This window comes from Culex pipiens, chromosome 2 (genome assembly GCF_016801865.2).
Source record: "Culex pipiens pallens isolate TS chromosome 2, TS_CPP_V2, whole genome shotgun sequence".
Lineage (NCBI taxonomy): Eukaryota > Metazoa > Arthropoda > Insecta > Diptera > Culicidae > Culex > Culex pipiens.
Window position 1 is genome coordinate 95,508,760 of NC_068938.1, and position 24,051 is coordinate 95,532,810.

The 24,051-nt window shown below is 39.8% G+C and overlaps 3 protein-coding genes across 3 annotated transcripts in view; 2 read left to right on the forward strand and 1 right to left on the reverse strand.

The window, feature by feature from the left end:
- Positions 1–1,894, forward strand: part of LOC120425847 (uncharacterized) — an 8,956-nt gene extending 7,062 nt beyond the window's left edge. The window contains exons 5-6 of the mRNA XM_052707227.1: positions 1,181–1,403; positions 1,462–1,894. Coding sequence (XP_052563187.1) covers positions 1,181–1,403; positions 1,462–1,830 — 592 coding nt within the window. The 3' untranslated portion in view covers positions 1,831–1,894. The remainder of the gene's footprint in view (positions 1–1,180; positions 1,404–1,461) is intronic.
- Positions 1,821–2,274, reverse strand: LOC120428096 (uncharacterized). Its single transcript, XM_039593080.2, has 2 exons — positions 1,993–2,274; positions 1,821–1,927 (listed from the first exon to the last, which is right to left on the reverse strand). Exon 1 carries the CDS (start codon positions 2,111–2,113, stop codon positions 2,003–2,005), a length of 111 nt encoding a protein of 36 aa, XP_039449014.1. The 5' UTR covers positions 2,114–2,274; the 3' UTR covers positions 1,821–1,927; positions 1,993–2,002.
- A 2,030-nt stretch (positions 2,275–4,304) lies between these two features.
- LOC120428089 (regulatory-associated protein of mTOR) lies at positions 4,305–22,679 on the forward strand. The gene is made up of 5 exons (XM_039593074.2): positions 4,305–4,915; positions 5,051–5,401; positions 8,937–11,565; positions 11,622–12,611; positions 21,561–22,679. Exons 2-4 carry the CDS (start codon positions 5,095–5,097, stop codon positions 12,559–12,561), a joined length of 3,876 nt encoding a protein of 1,291 aa, XP_039449008.1. The 5' UTR covers positions 4,305–4,915; positions 5,051–5,094; the 3' UTR covers positions 12,562–12,611; positions 21,561–22,679.
- Positions 22,680–24,051: the final 1,372 nt, after the last annotated feature.

A 24,051-nucleotide genomic window follows, 5' to 3' on the forward strand; every position in this document is an offset into this window, starting at 1 on the left:
CACCGTTTCCACAGGCCACCAGCTAGGTCATCATGAAAACCAAGCCAACGTGGAGGTAAGAAAATAGGACACTTGCAAGGAACCAGAGCTTTACTGTTCTGATCAAGATAATTCGGATGATCTAACAGGACTACGGACGTAGTCAGAGACGCTCCTTCCAGGATGTTCCTCGCCTGAGCGTCAACTAAAGAGATATCATCAGTATCATTCGCCCTTGGCCTGCATTCCAAAAGGGGGGGTTTTTGGAAGAAAACCCGTCATGCTAAACATTTTTAGAAAGGTATTCAAAAGACTTTCCAACGAGCCCAAAACGTTGAAGATCAAAAATTATAACCACTCAAGTGTTATTCACTGTTATTCGTTGGATGGGTAATCAAGAGATCTTTGCAAAGAGTCCAAAAGATTGAAAATCTGACAACCCTATCAAAAGTTATAAGTACTTTAGTGTTCTAAATACAGTTTTTCTGAGGCCGGATCTAAGATATTTTGATAAAAATAAGTCCAGACTTTTTTTTTATTAGGTCCTATAAACATATGAAACACAATAGCTTATAGGACCTTTTCAAAAAAACTCTAGAAGTGTTAGTGGCCCATTTTTTTAAAGTACTAAAATTTTCATAATTTGCAGTATAAGTATCAAACGTTTTGAATGTTTACCTGCATGTTTACTGTTTTATAGTTTTTTAAATGAAATACAAAAAAAATCACAAAATATCGTATTTTTCAATGTACCGTAAACTGGGGTGACTTTGATAGCCCGGGGTGACATTGATAGAAATTTGATTTGGCCACTAATTTTGATACATCCAATGTAACAGTCACATTTTTGCTTTTATGTTCGATAATAAGCTATCCCTTAATGCTTACATACTCAAAATTCTCAAAAATGTTTAGATATTAATTTGACGGGCATTTGAAAAACCTATCAAAGTCACCCCGGGCTATCAAAGTCACCCCAGTTTACGGTACTAAAATTTTCATAATTTGCAATTTGGGTATCGATAGATTTTTCAACCCGAGGGCTCTATTTGGCACGAGTTTAAATTTTCACTCAAATTCGATACGACGTCTAGAAGACAACCAGCCAATTCCGTAGTAACAGTTCAATAGGGCGAATCTGCGAAACTGCTTCTTAAAAGAGTCTTAAAATTACTTAAAAATGGCTTTCGGAATGTTTCAGGCAATCAACGGAAATCTACTGGGAAAAGTTTAGCAAGGAAACGCTGGCAATGTGCGCCACCTGCCGGATGCAATCCCATGCCCTCCGGAACACGCTGGATGCCATTCTGATGAACGCTGCCCGTGACCTCCGCTCGCAAGCCGACAGCGTCGAGCGCGCCCTGGCCGATAGAATCTCCTGCATGGAGGAAGTCCGCCAAAAGTTGGAAATCGATCTTCTTACGGTTGAGAGTTATGTTAATTTTAGAAATGTTTTTTAAACTAACGATTTGTACTTTCAAGACCCTCCAACGTTTGGCCGACACGGAAATCCAAATCGACAAACTGAAGGTGGCCATACGGAACATGGACCACGCGATGAAAGTTGTCCAGACCCGGCTGGACAATCGCAACCAGAGACCAAGGGTGGAGAATTGTCGCGATCAGTCGCAGTTGCTGCTGATTGCGGAGGTTAAATCGATCGAGGAGGGACTTTCGGCCATGAACGCGCAACTTCGGCAGGAAGAGGAAGTCAAGAACGAGCTCATGAATCGCAGAGGTGAACTGGAGAAGGAAATTATGATGAAACGGCGCACGATTGCGATCGATCGAGATCGGTGCCAGCTTTTGCGAAGCCATTTCCCGTCGGCAACTGCACTGAGTGGATATTAGCAAGATTGAGGTCATTGCGGTATTTATTTTTCAAACGCATTTACAAGAAGCATTACTTCACAGATTTGACTAGTTTAGTGTGTGGCACGGTTTGAAGCTAAAATATACAAATTTGCGATACATTTTATACACAAAATAAACAGTTTGTTTTATCAAACTTACCTTTAATTGCTCAGTTGTTGACGAAAAGCTCCCAGCCCATCCATTGAATCAATTTGAAGGCCAGATACATCGGGATCAACGTCAGCGAAATATAGATGTAATAGCTGGAATCCTCCTCCATTTCACAATCACACTTTTGTTTCGATTACACCGATCAAACGTTGGAAAAAAGTAATATGTATCCGTAGAATTTCAATAGTTTTTTAAACAATATTTTTAAAGAAAAACTAGTAAACCTAATCCGGCGAGCGAGTCGTCATGTTGCAATGTTATCAAACAAATTCATTTTTGGTTTCTTTTTTACGTCTTTACGCGTCTGGTGACGTTTTACATACCACAGTTGATTTAATTACACGATAATTGAAAATAATTTATTTCTGGGTTAAGCGTTATCCAGCTTTTTAAGCGAAAATGGCGTTCGAATGGTGAACGCCTGAAATGTCAAAATCGCGCAGTGGTACCAACATTACGAAGAAAGTGTGCCATGGCATGACAGCCGCATTTATTTTCTAATGTTGGTGCTCTTGCGCGATTTTGACATTTCGGACGTTCAACATTCGAACGCCATCTTCGCTTAAAAACCTGGATACGCAGAATCACCCAGTCAACTCAATCATAATTTGAAACGGAATTCAACTCGAATCGTTGACGTATTCTGTTTCAAACGCAACAACCGATTCTGTGTACGTACGCAAATGTTGCTCCAGAATCGTAACAACCGCGTACACGGAATCGGTTGTTGTGTTTGAAACGGAATACGTAAACGATTAAAATTGAATTCCGTTTCAGAATTCCGCCCTAGATTCCGCCTGAGTTGACTGGGCATTATCAAAATTCTGAAGCACATTTGAAAAGGGCGGTACGATATGCTCTTACGTCCTTTTCAATGGGATGAAAGGCGTTTGTTTGAATTTTACCGAAATTTCAATCACTTGACCTATGCAAAAAAAAGGTTGCTGTCACCACACTTACCCACACAAGCCAGAAAGAGGTAGGAAAATATATAAAGAGAATGTGTCACGTGCTCGACATTTGAAGAACAAAGGCGTCGAAATATAAACATTATTAGTTTGACAAGACAGTTTTAAAATTTCTGGAGTAACATTTGAAAAGGCGCAGAAGCATTTTGACCAGCTGGAACTAATCAAAGTTTGACAGTTCTCAATCTGAGGAATCAGCCTACGAAATCGGGTGTCTTCTAAAACGACCGACCAGTAAACCTACTAAGTTGGCATGCGTCGATGCCAACGTTTCAGTCGATCAATTAATCGGCAAATTAAATTGGCTTTAGTCGGGCATGCACGGAAACACACTAAGTTGGTCAAAGAATCGGTCAATGAAATACGTTTTAGTGTTGTTTACTAAATGGACTTAGGTAAATTATTGTCTGCGTTAATTTGAACCGGAATTCCTGCAATTTTCAATGTTGTAGCAAATAGTAGCTTGTACAAAGTTTTGTTAAGTATTTTCTAAGTGTTTCAATAGTCATTTTTAAGAAAAATAGGCAAGTTTATTGTTTCAAGTGTTTGTTTGTTTTAAAATGTTTTCAAGGTGATGAACCAAAACATAGTTTTGAGGTAGCGGTCCCAGCAGAAGGCCCGGCGCTTCAATTGACCATCGGTGTATTTACTTAAATCTTCTGGGGTAAGTTTTTGTTATGAAATATCAAATAAATTTTAATCACAGAACATTTGGAACTTTGTCCGGAAGTTCTAAAAAATAGACAATGATTTCTAATTTGTAAATTTATCTTTAGGTGATTGAACTAGCAGCCGAAACGTTGTAGGTATGTAATCCATTACTTTTTGGCAGCTAATTCATACGCCGGTTCCATTAAGATGCAGGTTCCCGGATTTCTCCGGGGACAGTGATTTTAATCAATCTACTAATCGGCCAACTTCGTATGATCGAGTTGGCTGATTGCGAATACCGATTCGTCGGCTTACGTCCGGGTTAAATTTTCATAAGCGTATGTTGCAACATCGGCCGATTAGTCGGTTATTTCGTCAGTCGATGCATCCGACTAAACCCGATTATATTTTAGGAACAGTAGGGTGTTTTTTCTACAGGGAATGGTCGTATGCTAATGTCTACGGCACATTCTGAAATGCCGCGCGGCGTATACCTTTGAAAGAAACATACAATAACATTTTTCGACTGAGTGCTCAAAACCTGGCACTTTTCGCCTAATCATTTTTGAGTACATTCAAATGAGTTTTTTTTATTATTGAGCGTGTGTTGTCAACTGTGGCGAGCCCAGAAGAATTTGTTTTGACGTTTCCACTTTTCTCCTCCTGCTTTCTGTCAGTGCGAAGAAAAGTAAAAATGCTCACAGGACCATAACCTCAGCATCTAGAAGTTTTCGCATTTTATTGCTAGTAAAGTTTTTACAATTTTCTACCGGAAAACGATCGATTTTCGCGACTCGCGCGTGTGAATTCAACAGTTCCCGGTCGGATTTATCGTCACGAAATAAAAGATTCTGCGATCACAGCCGTTCATCGGCTAAAATAGCACATTTCGGCAGAACAGGCGAGGCCGAAGAAGAAGGAAAAAATGCCTCCCAAATCATTGGACATGAAAGTCGCAAATTAATTGCAGCCGGACAAACCACCCAGCGTTATAAACCGATTCGTGAATATTGAATCATCACCGCTCCTGATAACGGGGGCAGTTTCGAGGAGCACGCAGCAAGGTGAAGTTGAAATTTTGTCGATTTCCTTAGGAAAGCGGCTAATAAGAGGGAAGAAAGAAGCACTGATAGTCGAAGCGACTCCCGGAGGATTTCGGAGGGCGGAGGAAGTAGGAGGCGGACATTCTTCGTTGGTTGTATATTATTCTTCAATATATTAGAAGCCACCTCTGGCTGGGGGAAGAGGAAAGAGAGCGTCGTAGAAGAAACGTACAGAAAAAAAGTTTCAAGGTAAATATTGATTCTGTGGCAATGAAAAATGATTACGCCGATTTCATTGCCCATGTGGACGATTTATTTCGTGAAATTTTGTCTATTTAGCGCTTAAACTGCGTCACTGAATTTTGCTTTCTCATCATTTTCCAGGAATTGCTCGGCGGTTTTGTTTGTCCCTCCTCCTGCGCAATTGAATGTGCAACACGATGATCGAAACGACGGACAAGTGCACCGACGCCAGCGTTGTCGAGGAGGAGGACGATTCCAAGTTGCCGATCAGCTTTGTGTACGCGCGCCACCTGGACCGCATCGAAGGTATCAACTGTATCACGCAGAGTTGGCGCGTCAAGGAGCGCATGAAAACGGTCAGCGTGGCGCTGGTGCTGTGTCTGAATGTGGGTGTCGATCCACCGGATGTGGTTAAAATACAGCCATGCTCGCGGCTCGAGTGCTGGATCGATCCGTCGTCGGTGTCGCCGCAGAAAGCGATGGAATTGATCGGTGAGTTTGGGGATGTACTGTTAATCGGAATTGCCACTGACAAACGAGTATAGGCCATCCTGTCCCTATTTTAAATTATATACATATATCCAAATCCAGTTCTCTAATATTTCGCATATATTCTAATATTATACCATTTTTCTTGCACTGCTATATTTATTTATTGGTTGAAAATAATAATAGATTTTGACCAACTTTATGTCGCTACGAGTTCCCTAAAAAAGCACTTAGCTAGCAAAATCTAAACTTAGAAACATGTACCCTCCCTGTAAAGGCTTATGAATTGATCTCAGTTGAAAGGTTCTCCAAATCTCATTGCATTGCAAGTGTAACATCCTGAAGCAGAACTGTTTAATTCTAATAAACACTAATTGAACTGAATTGATTTCCTAATTTGTTAAACAAAATTGAGTTAAGAGCAATTTTCTACGAAATGACTTTTTTCAAATTTATAATTTTTTTATTTTTAATCAGGCCTTGCTCAAACTTTGTTTGTCTTTCGTATGCCCAAAGAGACCATTTTGCATCATCAGTTTGTCCATATCGTTTTCCATATCATCTTGAAAGCTGTCCATACCAAAATGGTTTGTGAAAAATTAAAAAAAAATATGTCCCTTATGAAGGATTTTGTGATCGATTTGGTATCTTCGACAAAGTTGTACGTATGGATGACGGCTACACCGAAAAAATTATGCAGGTTTTTTTTTCTGATTTAGTGTAGGCACTTAGGTCGAGAAATCGGGAAGGTTTAACTTTTTTTTTTGTTTTTGGAAATATAAAAAAAATATTAAAATTGTGAAAATGTTTTAAAAAAATGCAAGATGTTTTTATTTTTAAGAATTACACTCAACCCTCGGTGCACAGTGGGAAAAATCGGGCCAAAAAAACGGACTTAATTGATGCCGGTCAATTAGAACTTTCAACCGAGACTTTTCTTATGTAAAAAATTCCGAGGAATCGATTGGTGATGGTGAGAACCCGCGGAAATTTGCGTAAGGCCCGTTTAAGGCCAATTTACCCTGTTTTGCTGTTTTTATTAGTTTTAAATATGTTGCTGAAATGTCCAATGCTTTGACATAACTTTTTCTTCTCTCTTCTCTACTCCATCGAAATGAGTTTCAGGTACATTTTGCGGGTTCTCATCATCACCAATTGATTCCTTGGAATTTTTCACGTAAGACAGAGTTATGTCAAAGCATTGAACATTTCAGCAACATATTTAAAACTAATAAAAACAGCAAAAAGCAGGGTAGATTAGGCTTAAGCGGGCCTTACGCAAATTTCCGCGGGTTCTCACCATCACCAATCGATTCCTCGGAATTTTTCACATAAGTAAAGTCTTGGTTGAAAGTTATAATTGACCGGCATCAATTAAGTCCGTTTTTTGCCTCGATTTTTCCCACTGTGCGGTGGTTGGTCACTTTTTCGTTTGACACTTTTTTAGTTTGTACCCCGTTGGTTGGTCAAACTTAAAAGTGACGAACTGTCACTTTTTACACGGCGCTCACGCACACTATCAAAACAAACGTTTGGTGGAGTGTGTGAACTCCGTGTAAAAGAGGTGTCAAACTAAAAAGTGACCCCGTTCGTTTGACAACAGTTGGTGTCCAACCATCGGGGGTTGAGTGTAGTCTCTTCAAAAATGTTGCATAGTGTCGGAGGTAAAGTTTTTACTAAACTGAATTTTTCATTAAAATAAAATTGAAAATAGAAAAAAAACTGGCATCACAATAAATCAACATTGTTTATAAAATTGAGCATGAAATACCACCCATGGTTGTCCCTCCGTTGCTGAACAGAACCGTAATATCCATTCCATCAGTTGCGAACAGGTTACCGCCATTGGCCACCATCGGCGCCCGCCATGTCAGCTTGTAGATCCCGATTTTAAGGGAAAAATCAACAATGTTTTTTTAATTAAATATTAAATCCATAAATTAAAAAGACAACCTGATAAACATATTTTTTGCATGCAAAAAAATGTAATGATAACATGAAAAAGTACACACTTAGATTTATTTACCGAATTCGGTAAAGTTTAGTTCGGTTAACCATCTGTCATGTTTAGTGGCAGATGTTCTCTTTTTCAATCATTTTTTGGTTGAGAAATTCAAATTTTTTGAGGTTCTGGATAAGTCGGTAAAAAGTCTGGAATTCGAAAATTTGATTTCATTTGCCACCCTGTAAATCTACAATCCAAAAGTACCCATGTAAAATTTTGATAAAGTGCGTCGTTTTTAAGTTATAGTTGGTAAACTTATTTGAAACAGCATTTCTTCAATTTTTTAAATACAGTGCAGTGCATATGTTTGCCCATTTTTGGAAAAAATAATATTTCGCGAACAGAGAAAATTCTCTACATTTTGCTTTTTTGAACTTTGTTGATACAGCCTTTGGTTGCTGAGATCACCCATCTCAATTAAAAAAAACATATTTTTTTTCTCACTGATGTCCAATTAGCCTTTGATTATTGATCACCGATATTTCAGGAACTTCCGATTTTCAACTTTAATTTTTAAAATTTAAATTTAAAATTTTAATTTAAAACATTGGCTCTTACGGCTTTTTGAAAACTAATCCGAGATATGTACATAGGAAACCTATGACGCATTGGTTGTTTTGAAAAAGTAATCTATTGACCCTTTTTCTATTTTTATGATGGTTTTTTTATTAATCATAATTGGTTATAGAATGTTCTGGAAAGAAGTCATATGTCCGCTAAAACATTAAATTGTTTTATTTTTGGAATTAATTTTTAGCTATAACGGCATGTTGCAGGCCAAGGCTGTGTAAGAAATATAAATGTTAAAAAATATGTTTACCAAATGCCTGCGACCGAGCCACGTAGCCCAGTGGTAACGCTTCGGCCTCGTAAGTGGTAGATCGGGGTTCAAAATCCCGGCTCGGACCAACACAACTGGTGATCTTTTCCCTTCTGAATTCGATTGCTTAGTAAAGGAAAGGTAGTGTATCGTCACAAACTGGACCCTATCAAGACACCTTAGGAAGACAACCTATGGAATGTTAACATTAACCTTAACTTGTTAACATTAAGTTGATTAATAACTGTCACTGAATCCGCTTTGTAAATGCCGGCCCCGATACTCTTCGTGGGAGTTCCCCTCAGGAACAGGGAAAGATTTCTTGAAAGATTTACTTTTTTTGCATTTTAAATCTTGACTTTTTTTTGATAAGGTCCTATAAACAAATGTAAACATTGAGTGTATCCCTTTCACACCTTATGTCAAAGTCCATCGGAGTAAGCGGGATACACTCAATGTTTACATTTGTTTATAGGACCTTATAAAAAAAAACTCAAGAAATGTATTTTTGTAAATACCCAGGTCAGATTTTAAATACATTGCATTTTGATGTAAAAACTTTCCGTGAAATTTCCTTCTGGTCTCGAGAATTTGAAAATAGAATTTTGGTGACCACCCTGTGTTAGTACTAGAATTAGTTGGCAACTACTACATATAATGTCAATATGGTTTTTTAAAAGTTATTCAAATAATCAATTTTACCTCCCCCACAGGAAACAACCTCCAAAAGCAATACGAACGCTGGCAGCCGCGGGCCCGCTACAAGCACTCCCTCGATCCGACCGTCGAGGACGTCAAGAAGCTGTGCACGTCGCTGCGACGCAACTCGAAGGAGGAACGCGTCCTGTTCCACTACAACGGCCACGGCGTGCCGCGACCCACGGTGAACGGCGAAATCTGGGTGTTCAACCGGACGTACACGCAGTACATCCCGCTGTCGATCTACGACCTGCAGACGTGGATGGGCGCCCCGTCGATCTACGTGTACGACTGCTCGAACGCGGGCATCATCGTGAACAGCTTCAACACGTTCGCCGAGCAGCACGAGAAGGAGCTAGAGCAGATGCGGGCACGCAGCGGCAGCACGGCGGGGCATTCCGATCCGGAAGCCGCAAATAGGAACTCGCCTTCGCCGCCGATTCTCGGCGCGACCACGTACAAGAATTGCATTCAACTGGCGGCGTGCGCTGCCAACCAGATTCTGCCGATGAACCCGCAGCTGCCGGCGGATTTGTTCACGTCGTGTCTCACGACACCGATTCGGATAGCGCTCAAGTGGTTCATCTTGCAGTCCACATCGAAGTTGGTGCCGCACGTGACGGAGGATTTGATTGATCGCATTCCGGGTCAGTTGAACGATCGACGGACAATGCTGGGAGAGTTGAATTGGATTTTCACTGCGATTACGGACACTATCGCGTGGAACACGCTTCCGCGGGATTTGTTTCAGAAGCTGTTCCGCCAAGATCTGCTCGTGGCCAGTTTGTTCCGCAATTTTTTGCTTGCGGAGCGAATTCTGCGCTCGTACGATTGTACGCCCATTTCGAGTCCTCCGCTGCCGCAGAGCTACCGGCATCCGATGTGGTCCGCGTGGGATCTGGCGTTGGATTTAGCGCTTTCGCAGCTGCCGGACATCCTGGAGAAGAACAAACGCTTCAAACATTCGCCCTTCTTCGAGGAGCAGCTGACCGCGTTCCAAGTTTGGCTTGAGGGCAGTTCGGAGCAGCGAAGCCCACCGGAGCAGCTGCCGATAGTGTTGCAGGTGCTGCTGTCGCAGGTTCATCGATTACGTGCCTTGGAGCTGTTGGGACACTTTTTGGATTTGGGCCCGTGGGCGGTGAATCTTGCGCTAAGCGTGGGTATTTTCCCTTATGTGTTGAAACTGTTGCAGAGTTTGGCGAAAGAGTTGCGGCCGTTTTTGGTGTTTATCTGGGCGAAGATCCTGGCCGTGGACGGGACGTGCCAGATTGATTTGATTCGCGACCAAGGACACAAGTACTTTTTGGCGGCGCTACAAGACACTAGTCCGTGTCCGGGTTTTAAGGGCAACCATCGGATTTACGCCGCGTTTGTGTTGGCGAGCATTGTTCACAACTTCCCGATTGGACAGGCAAACGCACTGCAAGGCCAGCTGGTGTCCATCTGCTTGGATCAGTTGAACGACGAAAATCCCGTGCTGCGACAGTGGCTGACGATCTGTTTGGGCCATCTCTGGCAAAACTACGAGCAAGCCCGGTGGTCCGGAGTGAGGGACAATGCGAACGAGAAGTTGTACCCGCTGTTGAGCGATCCCATTCCAGAAGTCCGAGCGGCAGCAGTCTATGCGCTGGGTACGTTCATAAGTTCCGTAACGCAACGATCGGATCACGCGAATAACATCGATCGTTCGACCGCGATGCACCTGTTCAACACGGTTTGCAACGACATGAGCCCGTTGGTGCGGATGGAGCTGATTGCATCTCTTCAGTGGATGGTTCGATTTTTCGAGAATCAGTTTGTGTCGGTGTTCCTACAGGAGACGGCCAGCGGAGGCCATCACGTAGCCTCAAATCACCACTACCACAGTTTAGAGCGGACTATCAACATAAAACGTGTTTCAAGTACTAGTAATATTATAAATGTAGGCAAAAACTCCGTTAGTGTCGGATCTATTTACCAAAAGCTGTGGAACGGGTTGAACGCCCTCGCAAAAGACCCCTTCCCGGCGGTAGCGGCCATGGCCCAGAAAGTGGTAGAACACGTCGGAAAACAAGGCTACGAACTAGCCAAGGAGGCGACCACGTCGGAAAAGTGCATGAGCTTGCCACCCTCACCAAACACCCGCATCAACTATCTCGGCGGAGAATCCCCTCCGATCCACGGCCATCTAAACCAATCCACTCACCACACACCACTCCCAAGCAAGAAGAAGCTCGGCCCCATCAGCGACGGCGCCGAACTACCCACAATGACCGCAACGCCCCAAGCAACTCCACAGCAACCGGACCAGCAAATGCCACCTCCACCGTCAACCCCGCAACCGGTGACGCAGCAACAGCCACCGGCCGTCACCCCGATCGTCACCACCAACTACATCGACTGGTCGGTGAGCTTCTTCGCGCGCCCCTCCAAGTTCCTCAACGAGGGCAAACTCAACACGGCGTCCGATCAAAACTCGACCGAGTACCTGGACCGGCAGTCGCGCTGTCTGCGAAACCGGATCGTCCGCGACGAGGGCCGCGAGCAGCAGCGACGGGCCGTGTTTGGCCGGCTGGATACGCAGAGTTGGTCCTGCCGGACGCAGCACACACCCACCATGGTGAAGCTGAACCCGTACGACGATCAGATTGCGGTGGCTTACAAGTGAGTTGTTGAGATGAGCGTCTTAGTCTACGAACTAACTTTATTTCTTCCCACAGAGACCGCGTAATCCTGCAAGATTGGAGCACGGACATTACCAGTTCGTTCATCCCGTTCAAGCAGCAACCCTCGCAGCAGCACCAGTCGATCTTTCTCGACCAGAATCGGTTCCAAAGCACGCTACCCGCCCCCGTCTCCGTTTCCTCGCTCGATTTCATCAACGCCCACGACGTCGGCCTGGTGCTGGTGGCCTACAGTGACAGCGTGATCCGGGTGTGGCGTCCGGCGGATGCGAACCGGGAGTCTGCCCTGGTCACCGCGTGGCATGGACTGTTCGATTTCAACTCGCCCACCACGGCCAAGGTCGGCACGAGTGAGCTGGGCCTGGTGATGGCGTGGCACCAAAAGACGCAAACCATTATGGCGGCCGGCGAGGCGAAGTACGTTCGGCTGTGGGACGCCGAGCGGGAAATGAAAGTCTGTGATATCCCGAGCGGGACGGACACGACCATCATCAAGCTGTCGTGCGCACCGAACGGCATCTTTGCGGCCGGCTGTAACGATGGCAGTGTGAGGTTGTTCGACCGAAGGTGTGCCCCTGCGGAAGCGCGGTTCGCCACATTCCGCGAGCATTTGAACCCAATTTTAACCGTTTGCCTGCGGGACGACTGCGAAAGCCTAGTGTCGGCGTGTACAACGTCCACCGTGCGGTTGTACGACATTCGGAAGACGGCCGCGTCGGTTCAGCACTGGAGTGCCGGGTCGGACGTCTCCGCAATGAGCATCCACTCGAGTGCGGACATTGTGGCGTGCGCGACGAGTGTCATCACCGTTTACGGACTGGACGGAACCAGTCTGAACACGATCCGGTGCAACGAGGGATTCATGGGCACCAAGAAGGGTGTCACGTCGTGTCTGTCATTCCACAAGCACAAACTCAGCCTGGCGGCGGGTTTCAACGATAACACGGCGGCCGTGTTCGTGACGGACCGGAAATGATCCGGAAGTTGGAACGGCGTGTTCGCGTTTGGTTGAGTGAGCCTGGATAGGTAGGTAAAAATTGAAAGAAAAAATCATTTCTCCTATTCCTCAAAGAAGGGGCAGGTTAAGCACTCGCTCCTAACTTAATCCAATTAGCTAATTTTGACTACTAGTACAACTTATTTTGCAAAACTGTTGATAGAAACTTCCTACTGCGCTATTTATCACTCGATTTCAGTTGAAAACGCTTTTTATGAGCTGTAATTGAACGTCAAAGTGCTGATATGCCAACATTAGTCTGGAATTTAATATTCTGATAATATTAGATTTATTCTCGTCCCATCAAATTTTTGTAGCCTTGAATATTGAATATTGAATTTATTATTGATCCTCTGGACATGTGAAATAAAAATTGGTATTTTTCTAGAGTGTACCTTTTTGTCCCGAATTGTACTTATCTGCAACCTTGTCGAAAACACCAAATTCATCAGATATTGCGTTCTCAACATATAGATTGTTAGGGCTAGTGATTTTTAGCGATTTCACGAAAGTCGCGAATTCCGTGAAACTTGCCCATGGCCTTATAAAATCACTCGAAAAAATGAAATTCTTAAACTGTGCTTTATGTTTTCACAATGCTGACTCGTCAACCTGGTGGCGGACAGTTTCTGCCGGCTGCACGAACACTTATCCTCTTTTGTGACCTACACGTTGAGGCACTACCGGCAGATTGGTTGTGAGTACTGGGGGCTAAAAGTGCCGTGTGAGGATTGACGAGGAAGTTTGATAAAAATGTGTCTTACCATAAAAGGATAAACTTTCTGTTATATTACAGCAAATGACAGATGCAAGCGCAACTAAAAACTCAAAAAAAAACTATAAGCGGACCAAAAAAGGGGAAACTGTCTTCAGTTGTGTCGGTTCGAGCCAGGGAAGCGTTACCACTACGTTATATTTCTCGATCTATGAACGTAATGCAAATAGGGGAAATAAACCCATTTTAAGCCTAATAAGCGGTCTTGTTTGAATGGCAGGCCAAGGGCGAATGATGCTGATAATACCTCTTCAGTTGACGCTCAGGCGAGGAACATCCTGGAAGGAGCGTCACTGACTACGTCCGTAGTTCTGTTAGATCATCCGAATTATCTTGGTCAGAACAGTATAGCTCTGGTTCCTTGCAAGTAGAGGGTGACGATTCTCGAGATTTTCAATTTCCCGGGAATCGAGATATGAACTTGGCAATTTCCCGGGAATTCCCGGGACCCGGGAGTTTTTTTTTACTACGCCAACAGTGTCAAAAATTTAAAATGAAAAGTAATAAATTTGTTTCTTATAAATGAATTCAGTTACTGTTAATTCATACAAATTCTATGAAACGTTAATTTAAACAGCCTCTTTGTTTTGAGGAACTCGAGGAACTATATAAATCTTTTGATTATTTTTTTCCGAATCTGCAAAAACAAAATCGTTTCATGAGTTTTTTAAGACTGAAAATTGTAGTTTAAAATATTTACGAATCTTAATTCGCACTGAGTGATTGTGAAACTTGTTATTAGATTTTTGTAAAGAAAAATAACTAATATAGCTTATATATAATTTCCCACTATCGGGAATTTTGCATTATGATAAACAACGACTCAAAACAACAAATTAAATTGTTTTTTTTTTAATTTTTTAGTTCAACATTAAATATTCATTGAAAAAATATTTACAGTTATCAGGAAAACCCAAATGTTCACAAAAAACTAGATTGGATTGCTATGCTCAAGAGAAGATATGGAAATTGAACTTAACTTGAAAAAGCTTTTCCCTTTTAGAAATAATTAGAAAAAATAATATTTGAAAATAAAACATTTGATTTCATACTTGGGGTTAAGGGTTAAGGGTTAAGGTAAATTTTTGGGTCCACCTTTTTTTGGCTTCTCTAAATTATAGTTATTGGAATTTTTGACAAGTTAAAATTTACACTTTCTGAATAAGAAGATTAGAGAAAAAATTGGTTTATTCGAACTTGAACATCAAACATTGGACATTCAATGTTCTAAACAATTTTGATTTTTTTAAATGTTTTTTTTCTGATTAGTTTACATAATTTGGCTTCGATATTTATAAGTTTAAATTTCCCGGGAGTCTCGACCAAATTTCCCGGGAATCGAGAGGTCCAAAAATGGTCAATTTCCCGGGATTTTTTTCCCGGGAATTCCCGCTCGTCACCCTCTACTTGCAAGTGTCCTATTTTCTTACCTCCACGTTGGCTTGGTTTTCATGATGACCTAGCTGGTGGCCTGTGGAAACGGCTCGTAAACCTTAGACCACCGCGGGTCAAAGTCGAGACGGCTAAAAGAAAGGGGCGCGACAATGTGGGAAAGGGAAGTAATTTGTGATTGTAGACGGTATTGTTTTGATTCGCAATATGTTGAGTCAACTGCTGTGGATGTACCTAAAACATCGCACAACGGGGTTTCTTTTCTTTCCATTTCAGCTACCACCTATCTTCTATTTATTTTGTTTCACTGATTTTCTAACGCGGCTTTTGTTTACTATCCTCCATTTGATTTCGATTTTACTCATTTGATTATCTTATTTCTCAACGCTTTTCCACTCTATTTTACCAATTGATGCTGCTGTAACAAACTTTCTGCTTTCCCTTAATTTGGCAGCGATGTCAATTTTGTTTATCATGTGCCTTTTCTTTATTTATCTATTTGAATAATTTCTCATCTTCCCTGTAAATTGCCCTCAATACAATCTAAGCTTGTTTGTTACCTCTATTTATTAATTATTGTTAATTTCTTTATCTACTTCATAAGTTACTATCTTTCTTTTACTATTGATTCTTCAAATAGTATATTTCTTTCACTGTCCATTGTTTTCAATCTTCACCCTTTTCTTCAGACAAATGAGGTTCGACCCTTAATCAATTTTTGGAATGATCAAAGAATTAACACAAATATTACTATTGTACTTTTGAAAAACTTTTATAAAATGCTTAGGACCAAAAATTGTAACAAAACACCGCGACAAAAGAAATAGCAACATATAAACACGACTCAACACTAGGAAAGATTTCAGGAGAAAACAAAACACAGTAAATAACAATTAGTTTTTGAATTCAAACTAAAAATAAAACAGTTTTTGCTTTAATGAAAGTTGATAGGCACACTTTAAATGGTTAGGCGCTTATACTTACATCAAACCCTACGCAATGTACCACCCCCGGCCGAGTTAAAATGCGTAACCGGAAAAGAAGGTGTGCATGCCTGGCACGAACACTCAAAGCGTGTTCTAGCGTGTTGCTCGTACTGACTCAGAGCAAGGGTGAGATGTAGGCAGCGCCGTACCTAGGGGTTGGCGCGGTTGGCGACCGCCAAGGGCGCCAGCCCTTGGGGGGCGCCAAAATCGATGATTGTACAAAATTTTCATGTCAGCTATAACGTCCTCATTAGATATTTGAAACAGAAAGGGCGCTGAATTATAAAATAGAATTACAAATAACTAGATAATTTGGTTTTTAATATAAAAAAGATATTTGGGGGCGCCAAAATCAATCTACCGAAGTGTTTTTGAAAATTCATACTTAATGCTAAATTTATTTTTCATCAAAGAAGGGGCGCTCAATTGGCAAAAATTTAAAATAGTTCAAGAAGATCTTATCAAAATAAATACACGTTTAAGTTTGGACCGTTGTATAATGAAGTTTAAGTCATACCTTCCAAACTAAAAAAATGTCCAACTATATGTTATTTTCACGTTTATTTGTCTGTGAATCGCAATCAGCCAAATTGTGACAAAATTATAGTCATATTTTGAGCTTCTTTGAAAAAGGAATTATTTTGACATAAAAATATATTCCATTCTTTTAAAAATGTTACATTCTCTAATCTAATCTAATCTAATCAGACCCTAGCGCAGCCAATCTTTCGAAGGGATCCTGGAGAGTGCCTTAGGTTAGATGACGCCTAGCACTCTTCTTGTCATTTATTAACATTTGTAGTGCGCCATTGCATTGAAATGCATTGAAACATCACAAGCGTTAAAGCGGCCAGGCCTACTGCGTAAAGCCATATCGCAAAGATGACTCGTAATTGGGTTGAGTTTGAGCACAGAGTGTTCGAACAACAACACAATTCTGAGTCGACAGGGGAGGAAGAAGCGTGGGGACACACCACCATACGCTCCGAGATTTTCGGTTGTATTCGTTGGGAGCACCATGCTAAGAAGGTTTGGTACTCCGGGACCCTCTGGGATGGGACATTGTATTTCCACGAATACCCTGGACTCTATTTGCCGTGGTTATAGCACCACAACTCGCTCTTTTAAAAATGTTACATTCTCGAGTTAAAAAATGGGCCTTGAAATATTTTCAGCTCGATTTCCCCTTTTGTTTATTGAAATTCGTGCATTGAAATTTGCATACTCTTTTTCAAAATACTAGTGTTTTGAAATTGGAAAACTGCTGTAAATTTTCACCAATAAGACCAACATTATTTGTTCAGAAAAAAAAGTTTTTCAGAGCATATCACTTTTTCAGTTTTAGCTTAACCCAGGGGTGACCAAAGTATGGCCCGCGGGCCAAACGTGGCCCGTGATGTGATTATTTGTGACCCGCGGACCCGTTTTGATTGATCACGTAAAATGGCTATTTGGCCCATCAGTAAATTGATTTTGTAATTTTAACAAATTATGTTTTTGGTTTTTTTTATTTAGAAGGTTTTTTTTTAATTTAGAAGGTTTTTTTTTAATTTAGAAGGTTTTTTTTAATTTAGAAAGTTTTTTTTTAATTTAGAGGTTTTTTTTAATTTAGAAGGTTTTTTTTTATTTAGAATGTTTTTTTTTATTTAGAAGGTTTTTTTTTAATTTTTCCTTCTCTTGATAAATCCATTATAAGAATATCCAAATACATCAAAATGAACTATACTACAAAATCATAGTTGGCAGGAACTCCAAAACTCTATTAGATTACATAATTTACGAAATTGTGAATTGATTATTTACTAATAAAAACTAATTGAATTGAATTGTTTCAGTTGAAATTGGAAGAATAATTTTTGAAACTCCTATTGCAATTATTTATTATTGTAGTTGAACTGCACTTAAAAAATAAAATTACGTCATTAAATTAATATTTAAAGGAAAATATAAATGCATTCAATTAAATTTTAAAAAACATTTTCAAAATATTTGTGAAATAACTTTTGTTTTCAGCATTCACCCACAAAATGGTCAACCACCCCTCAAACTTGACCAGACCGTGGAAAATAATCTTCTAACAATATAGGGGGAGAGGGGGTAATATGCACCCCCTAAGGGAAAACTGTGATTTCTCGAACATTACAGCATTACTGTGGAAGAATTTTGTTCGATGTTCTAAAACAACTATTATTCTTCGTCATCCATGTGGAAAAAGTCTTAAAAAACCTCAAAATTGTTCGAAAATATCAAATTTCTAAAACAATTTTTGATTCATTTCAAACAACCATGCGGGGCAATATGCACCGCAACATTGGGGCAAAATGCACTACAACAACGGGGCAAAATGCACCACAACAAGGGGCAAAATGCACCGGGTAAAAGCAGTTTCCACTAGTCACCACTAGATGACACCGCTGTTTTTACAAAGAAGCTTCACAGCGGTGCGTTTTGCCCCGACCACGCTTTTTGCAGAAAATTTAATTAAAAATGCATTTTTTGATGTTTTTGGACTCATCTATCTACAGAATAATGAAGATTATGGCAAAAACTATATACCTCAACACTTGCAATATCAATAAAGGCTTTTTATATTGTCCAAAAATCATAATGAAAGTTCGATGAAAATTAGATGAAAACACAACATTTTAAAGTTTTGCAAATAACTTGAGCTGTTTTTATACTGCGATGCTCAAATTTTTCCAGCATGGTTTAGCAATGTTAAGCTTCCAATTTCTTTGATTTTTTCCCCGGAAAATTCTTCCAAATACCGAGAAAAGCAGGGGGTGCATTTTGCCCCGGGGGTGCATATTACCCCCTCTCCCTCTATTAGCAGAGACCTTCCCTGATTTTTTTGTCGAGGCAAGATAATTGCAGTTAAAAGCTTTTGAATTACTTTTTTTAAGTTTTGTTGATTTTACTAATTTGATTAAATTGATAGGAAGCTTTTTTCAACGATACTGGTGTTTTTTTTTCTTTTCCTAGTTTTTTGAAATGAACAAATAAATCAAGATTGATGAGATTGAATAGCCGGGTCCGGTGGTTCAGTGGTTAGCGTGGTAGCCTCTAAATCCCAGTATGGCCTGGGTTCAAACCCAGACGGACCCGGTGGCATTTTTCGAGACGAGATTTGCCTGACCACGCCTTCTATCGGATGGGGAAGTAAAACGTCGGTCCATTTGCGTAAAAGAGGTTTTGGGTGACTCACCACACATAACCTTCGGACGCCTAGAAATGAGCAGAAACTTGCAACAGAGACCACATAAGACCCGGGGGTCGTTAAAGTGGATTACTTTGCTTTTTTGAGATTGAAAAAACTTTTTTTTTCTAATAAACCATTTTCACGTTTGGCCCGCAAGCTCATGTGAGTTTCAAATTTGGCCCGCCATTCAAAAACTTTGAGCACCCCTGGCTCAACCGGTGTTGTTTACCTTTTAAATCGCTTTGGCAATGAAAACAATTTGTTTTCAGTTAAAAATAAAATAATGATATTTTATCAAGGTTTTAAAACAGTTGTATTGTTTTGCGCAAAAAAAAAACATGTTTAGAATATAACATTAAATTTTACGAATTGAAAATAAATACATAAATACTGATGAAAATTAAAAACAATGCAAAACATAAATAAAAAAAATAAAATTATGAAATATATTCTCAAGCATCGCTCATCGTATGGGCTATTCGTTATTATTTTCAATGTGAATAAAAATGTCTTATCTTTATATTTTTTCTAACTTTTTTTTCTAACAAATAAAATTTCGTCAATACTTAGAAATTTTGGAAACTTATGATTGCAAAACGCATTTTAAAATATATTTTTTCATTCAGATGTTGAAACCGTGGCCTGTAGTTCCAATCTTTTAACATTTTTTTTTTTGGTCAGAGTCGAGGGACATAAACTTCAAAAAATATTTGCAAAGGCCTAAATTGGTATTGACGAATTTTTGTTCTGCCGCTGCATGTTGAAAAATTATATTTCGATGCCGGTGTGCTCTTTTGAACTAAGCTTGCTAAGCAGGCTTAGAAATATAAAATTTGCTAACAAGTTATTTAGCAATTTGCTAACAAGTTATTTGAGCATTTAATTCTGTGCCTGCTATCATTATCGATTTTATGAAATCTGGGAAAATATTCAGCCAACTAAACCCCTATAATAAATTTTCAATTCAACCTATCTCATATTATAGGGGAAATTAAACATAAAATAACTGTGTTTCTGAATTAAACCATATTAAGGTCTCCAATTGCAATTATAAAATCAAAACTCATATTGAAGCAATCATTGAAAATTAATATCAATTTATCAAAATGTTTGTAAATTTGGGAGGGGCGCCAAATTGGTGCTTCGCCAAGGGCGCCGTGGACCCAAGGTACGGCTCTGGATGTAGGTATAAGGGCAGTGCGTGTTCGTCGGGAACCTAGTGCATAAGATCGGTCAAGGCCCGTTCTTACACTGAAAATTGCGAATTGCGAATAAGCGGTCTTGTTTGAATGATGCTGGATAATCTGGAGTGTTCCTTGAAATTCAGTAAAACCAAGTACACCAACGAGTAGAGCAACTTTTTGTTAACATTTCTGTTTATTTTCACTTTTATTAAAAGTTATGCTATTCCTTTTACAAGCATTTTAAAAAAATATTTCAAAAACGCATTCTAATCAGTCGTGTGCATTGGGCCACGCCCATTTTTGTATTTTCAGCTTAGTTCTTTTTTTCTTCCAACGCTCGTTTGGGTCTGCTTCGTGCTGCCAAAATTGATGAAATTTTGAGCGAACACTCACGAAAAGTAGCATTTATAGAGAAAGTTTCCTGGCAACACCACAAGCGCTGCTTCAGCCTTCGATTAGAATGGATGGTCAAAATTGAAACGTCAAAAGACTTGGCGCGTTTGTTTTTTGATGGCGCTTGCTAATTATTTACATGTTTCGGGATTATTTTTCAAGTGAGTGACTAAGTAACGGTCAAAAGAACATGTTGCCGGTAGTTGGAAGCAATTTTATATCTTAAGTGCTTTGAAATCATTAGCGCAAGTGAAAGGATATTGATGGCGACTTTCGTTAAGCAGTTAACCTCTGATCTTGCGTGTGGATGTGTGTGCCACCGAAATGATGAGAAATGGTCTCGAAAAATAGAAATTATGATCAAAAGTGCATTAAATTTGATCTTTTTGGCCAGTAAATGGCATACATTTGCGTGCTTACTCGAGGCGGTGCTGTTGCTGGTAAGTTTACAGCCTAAATAGTATTTTTGGAGCTTTAATCGAGCATCAAACTCTCCATATGACGAAGATAGGTGTTTGATTAGAAAGGGTATATTTCCCCTACATTCAATACAACAAATACTTTAACCACGAATTTTATTCATTATATTCATGTTGATAGAAACATTTAGCTAATTTTTATGGAATCATTTTCATTGGAGAGCAGGAGGAACGCAAATAAAACAACACAGTTGAAGGCTAGTACGCAGCTCGGAAGGAATGCAAAACACCAAATTAAAAACGGTCAAGAAATGGATCGTACGCAGCTGAAAAAGAACAGAAAGGGAAAGTAGCGTTTGACGTTTTTACGCGCAATGCTTGTTTACAATATGTTTTGATGAAAAAAATCAAATAATAAGGTTTTGCTCATTTGGATGCGACTGAAAATTACAAACGTTAAAATAATTCTGCCAAAATTGTATGGAGCCTTGTACGGTTGAACCAATGACACAAAATGGCTTCTTTGGTCATAGGGAAGGTTCTCAAAAAGTTTGATTTCGTAGAGAATTAAGCATAAGTACTTTCAATTTGGGAATTTTTTTAAATTTTATTTCTCATCTCTTTCACTAGGCAAACCACGGATGAATTCATCGTAGAGTTAAAGTGGCTTCGCTAAATATGCTTCAGCAGTAAGGATACAAGGACAAGGAACTGCTCTTGAGGCGCACCGAGCACGCTACAAGCCTGTGCTGCTGCATCAAACTATTTAGCTAAACCAGCTTCTGAAAGCATAACCTTGCTAGATATAGTTCTATAAAAATCTGAGCAATCTACCGTTGTAGCAGAGGTATAAATGTTAAAAGGGCAGAATCAAAGTCAAACGGCACTTGACGGTTAGCTTCACATATAGGATATATTTACCGAAGGGATTGTAAGTCAAATAGAGTAACGCAAAAAGTCAGTCGATTTATCTTGCCGCTTTCCACCAGAGCAATTATGTCTGTTATCATAAAACTGTACACACCAACCGGAATATCTTGAACTGAGGACATGTCTCAAGTTTGAGGAAAGATTTTTATTGCTCAAAATGATGTTATAAATGAACAAAACTGAACTCAAACCACGCATGCAATAGCAAGGAGGACGACGCGGCCGATTCCGGCTGCGACAAACCCCCGTTGGTTTACTAAACGTGCTTCATTAGAGTATATAACTCAGAGCAGGACGTCGTCGAGTGGACAGCTACCAAACAAAACGCTTCAAAGTAAGACACAGTACCCTTATCTCCACAGAGGTGCCGCAATATTGCACTAAACCCACACACTCAACATATTTAGAGAAAATATCGCGTAACCGTAAAATGTATCGAGTCGCCACCGTGTGAAAATGCCTTTCTGTAAACTATTTTGTTAGAGTCGGCGCGCAGCGATGATGCATTGTACAGCTTGTTAGATTTGTTCTTAGCGTTAGCGTTTAGAGATGCTATCGATCGGCGCAAAGTTAGTTGTAGAAAAAAAACACTGATTGTGAAATATGTAAAGTTTAGCCTTATTTTAAACAGTACCTCATACTGAGAGCAAAGTCGAATTGGTCCTTGGAAGATTTTAGTTTTTTATTATATATATTGCAAACAAAGTCATATTATGGAATATATACGTTTATGCAACTTTTGTATAAAATACGCTTAAGAATGTATTTTACAATTGTACAGTTAGTTTTGCTGAGCGAAAAATACACCATTGGAAAATATATCTTTGTCTTTTTATAACTATCCGAAAGCATTCGAAATTTTCGTTGGGCTGGTTGTTTTTTTTTTTGTTTATCTATCGTTAACTATCGTAATCCGATGGAGCTGATGATGTTCGTTTAGTTCAACGAGTAATTACTAAAACTTCAATAATGGGTTTGGTAAACGCTAGATTTCCTCGCACCAAATCGCACCGAAAACGACTCCAGGTAAAGCAGAAGAACCTGCTCAAGATGGCGCAAATCCTGGAACCTTGGTACCCGTCCGACGATCTACACAAGCTGTAGAGTCGACATGCATGACCAAATGCATCTTTTCCATCGACCCTACTTTCTATTGCTGTTTCATAATTGTGCCCACCACAATTGGGTACTAAAGCCTGTAAATTTTTATGTACAACGGTAAGAACACGTTTAAAAACCATTTCTGATCTTTTTTTTTCATTTTAATGCAAAAAAAAATGGACAAGACAACATTTTTTCGATGGATCAACTATGGTCCCCTTGGAACGAGCTGTCAAGTGGAGACTTTTCTGTCAAGAAGGACCGCGAGGTTAATTTTTCCAAATTGATTTAAAAATCCATTTTAAGAGCGAGTTTTTCACCAATGTGTAACAGGTCGTATCGAGGTGCTCCGATTTGGATGAAACTTTCAGCGTTTGTTTGTCTATACATGAGATGAACTCATGCCAAATATGAGCCCTCTACGACAAAGGGAAGTGGGGTAAAACGGGCTTCGAAGTTTGAGGTCGAAAAAACACAAAAAATCTTAAAATTGCTCGCATTTCCGTAAAACTTCATCAATTCCAACTCTCTTAGATGCATTCGAAAGGTCTTTTGAAGCACTTCAAAATGTGCTATAGACATCCAGGATTGGTTCGAATTTTTCTCTTAGCTTTTGCAAATTACTGTCAAAAATGGTTTTTTTAAAACCTTAATATCTTTTTGCAACAGCCTCCAACACCCATACTCCCATAGGTCAAAAGATAGGTAATTACATGGACTATAAGCCTATGGTGTTAACTTTTTGGCCAATCGCAGTTTTTCTCATAGTTTTTCGATTTTTCTAGAACAAACATTTTACAACGTTAGTTTTTGCCCTGTAGGCCGCCATAGCAGCACTTTTTGGTCTCAATTATGTCATATTCGGAATCCTCGGACAATTTCACGTAAGTTAGAAGTATTGGAGTTTTAAATTTGATTGGAAAAATTGCAATTTAAAATGAATTAAAATATTTTTTTAACAATTTGTTGGATTATGGGTAAAACAGGTTTTCGCCTACTTGATACAGCTTTTGACGTATTGATCACAGGGTAAATAAGATCTATTTCTTTTTTCAAAAATGTTTTATTTAATTATTTTTTAAATCAAAAT

Coding starts and splice junctions, on each gene's coding strand:
- LOC120428089 (XM_039593074.2), top strand. CDS start 5,095: ATGTGCAACACGATGATCGAAACGACGGACAAGTGCACCGACGCCAGC. Junction 5,402..8,936: donor GAAAGCGATGGAATTGATCG/GTGAGTTTGGGG, acceptor CCTCCCCCACAG/GAAACAACCTCCAAAAGCAA. Junction 11,566..11,621: donor CAGATTGCGGTGGCTTACAA/GTGAGTTGTTGA, acceptor TTCTTCCCACAG/AGACCGCGTAATCCTGCAAG.
- LOC120428096 (XM_039593080.2), bottom strand. CDS start 2,113: ATGGAGGAGGATTCCAGCTATTACATCTATATTTCGCTGACGTTGATC.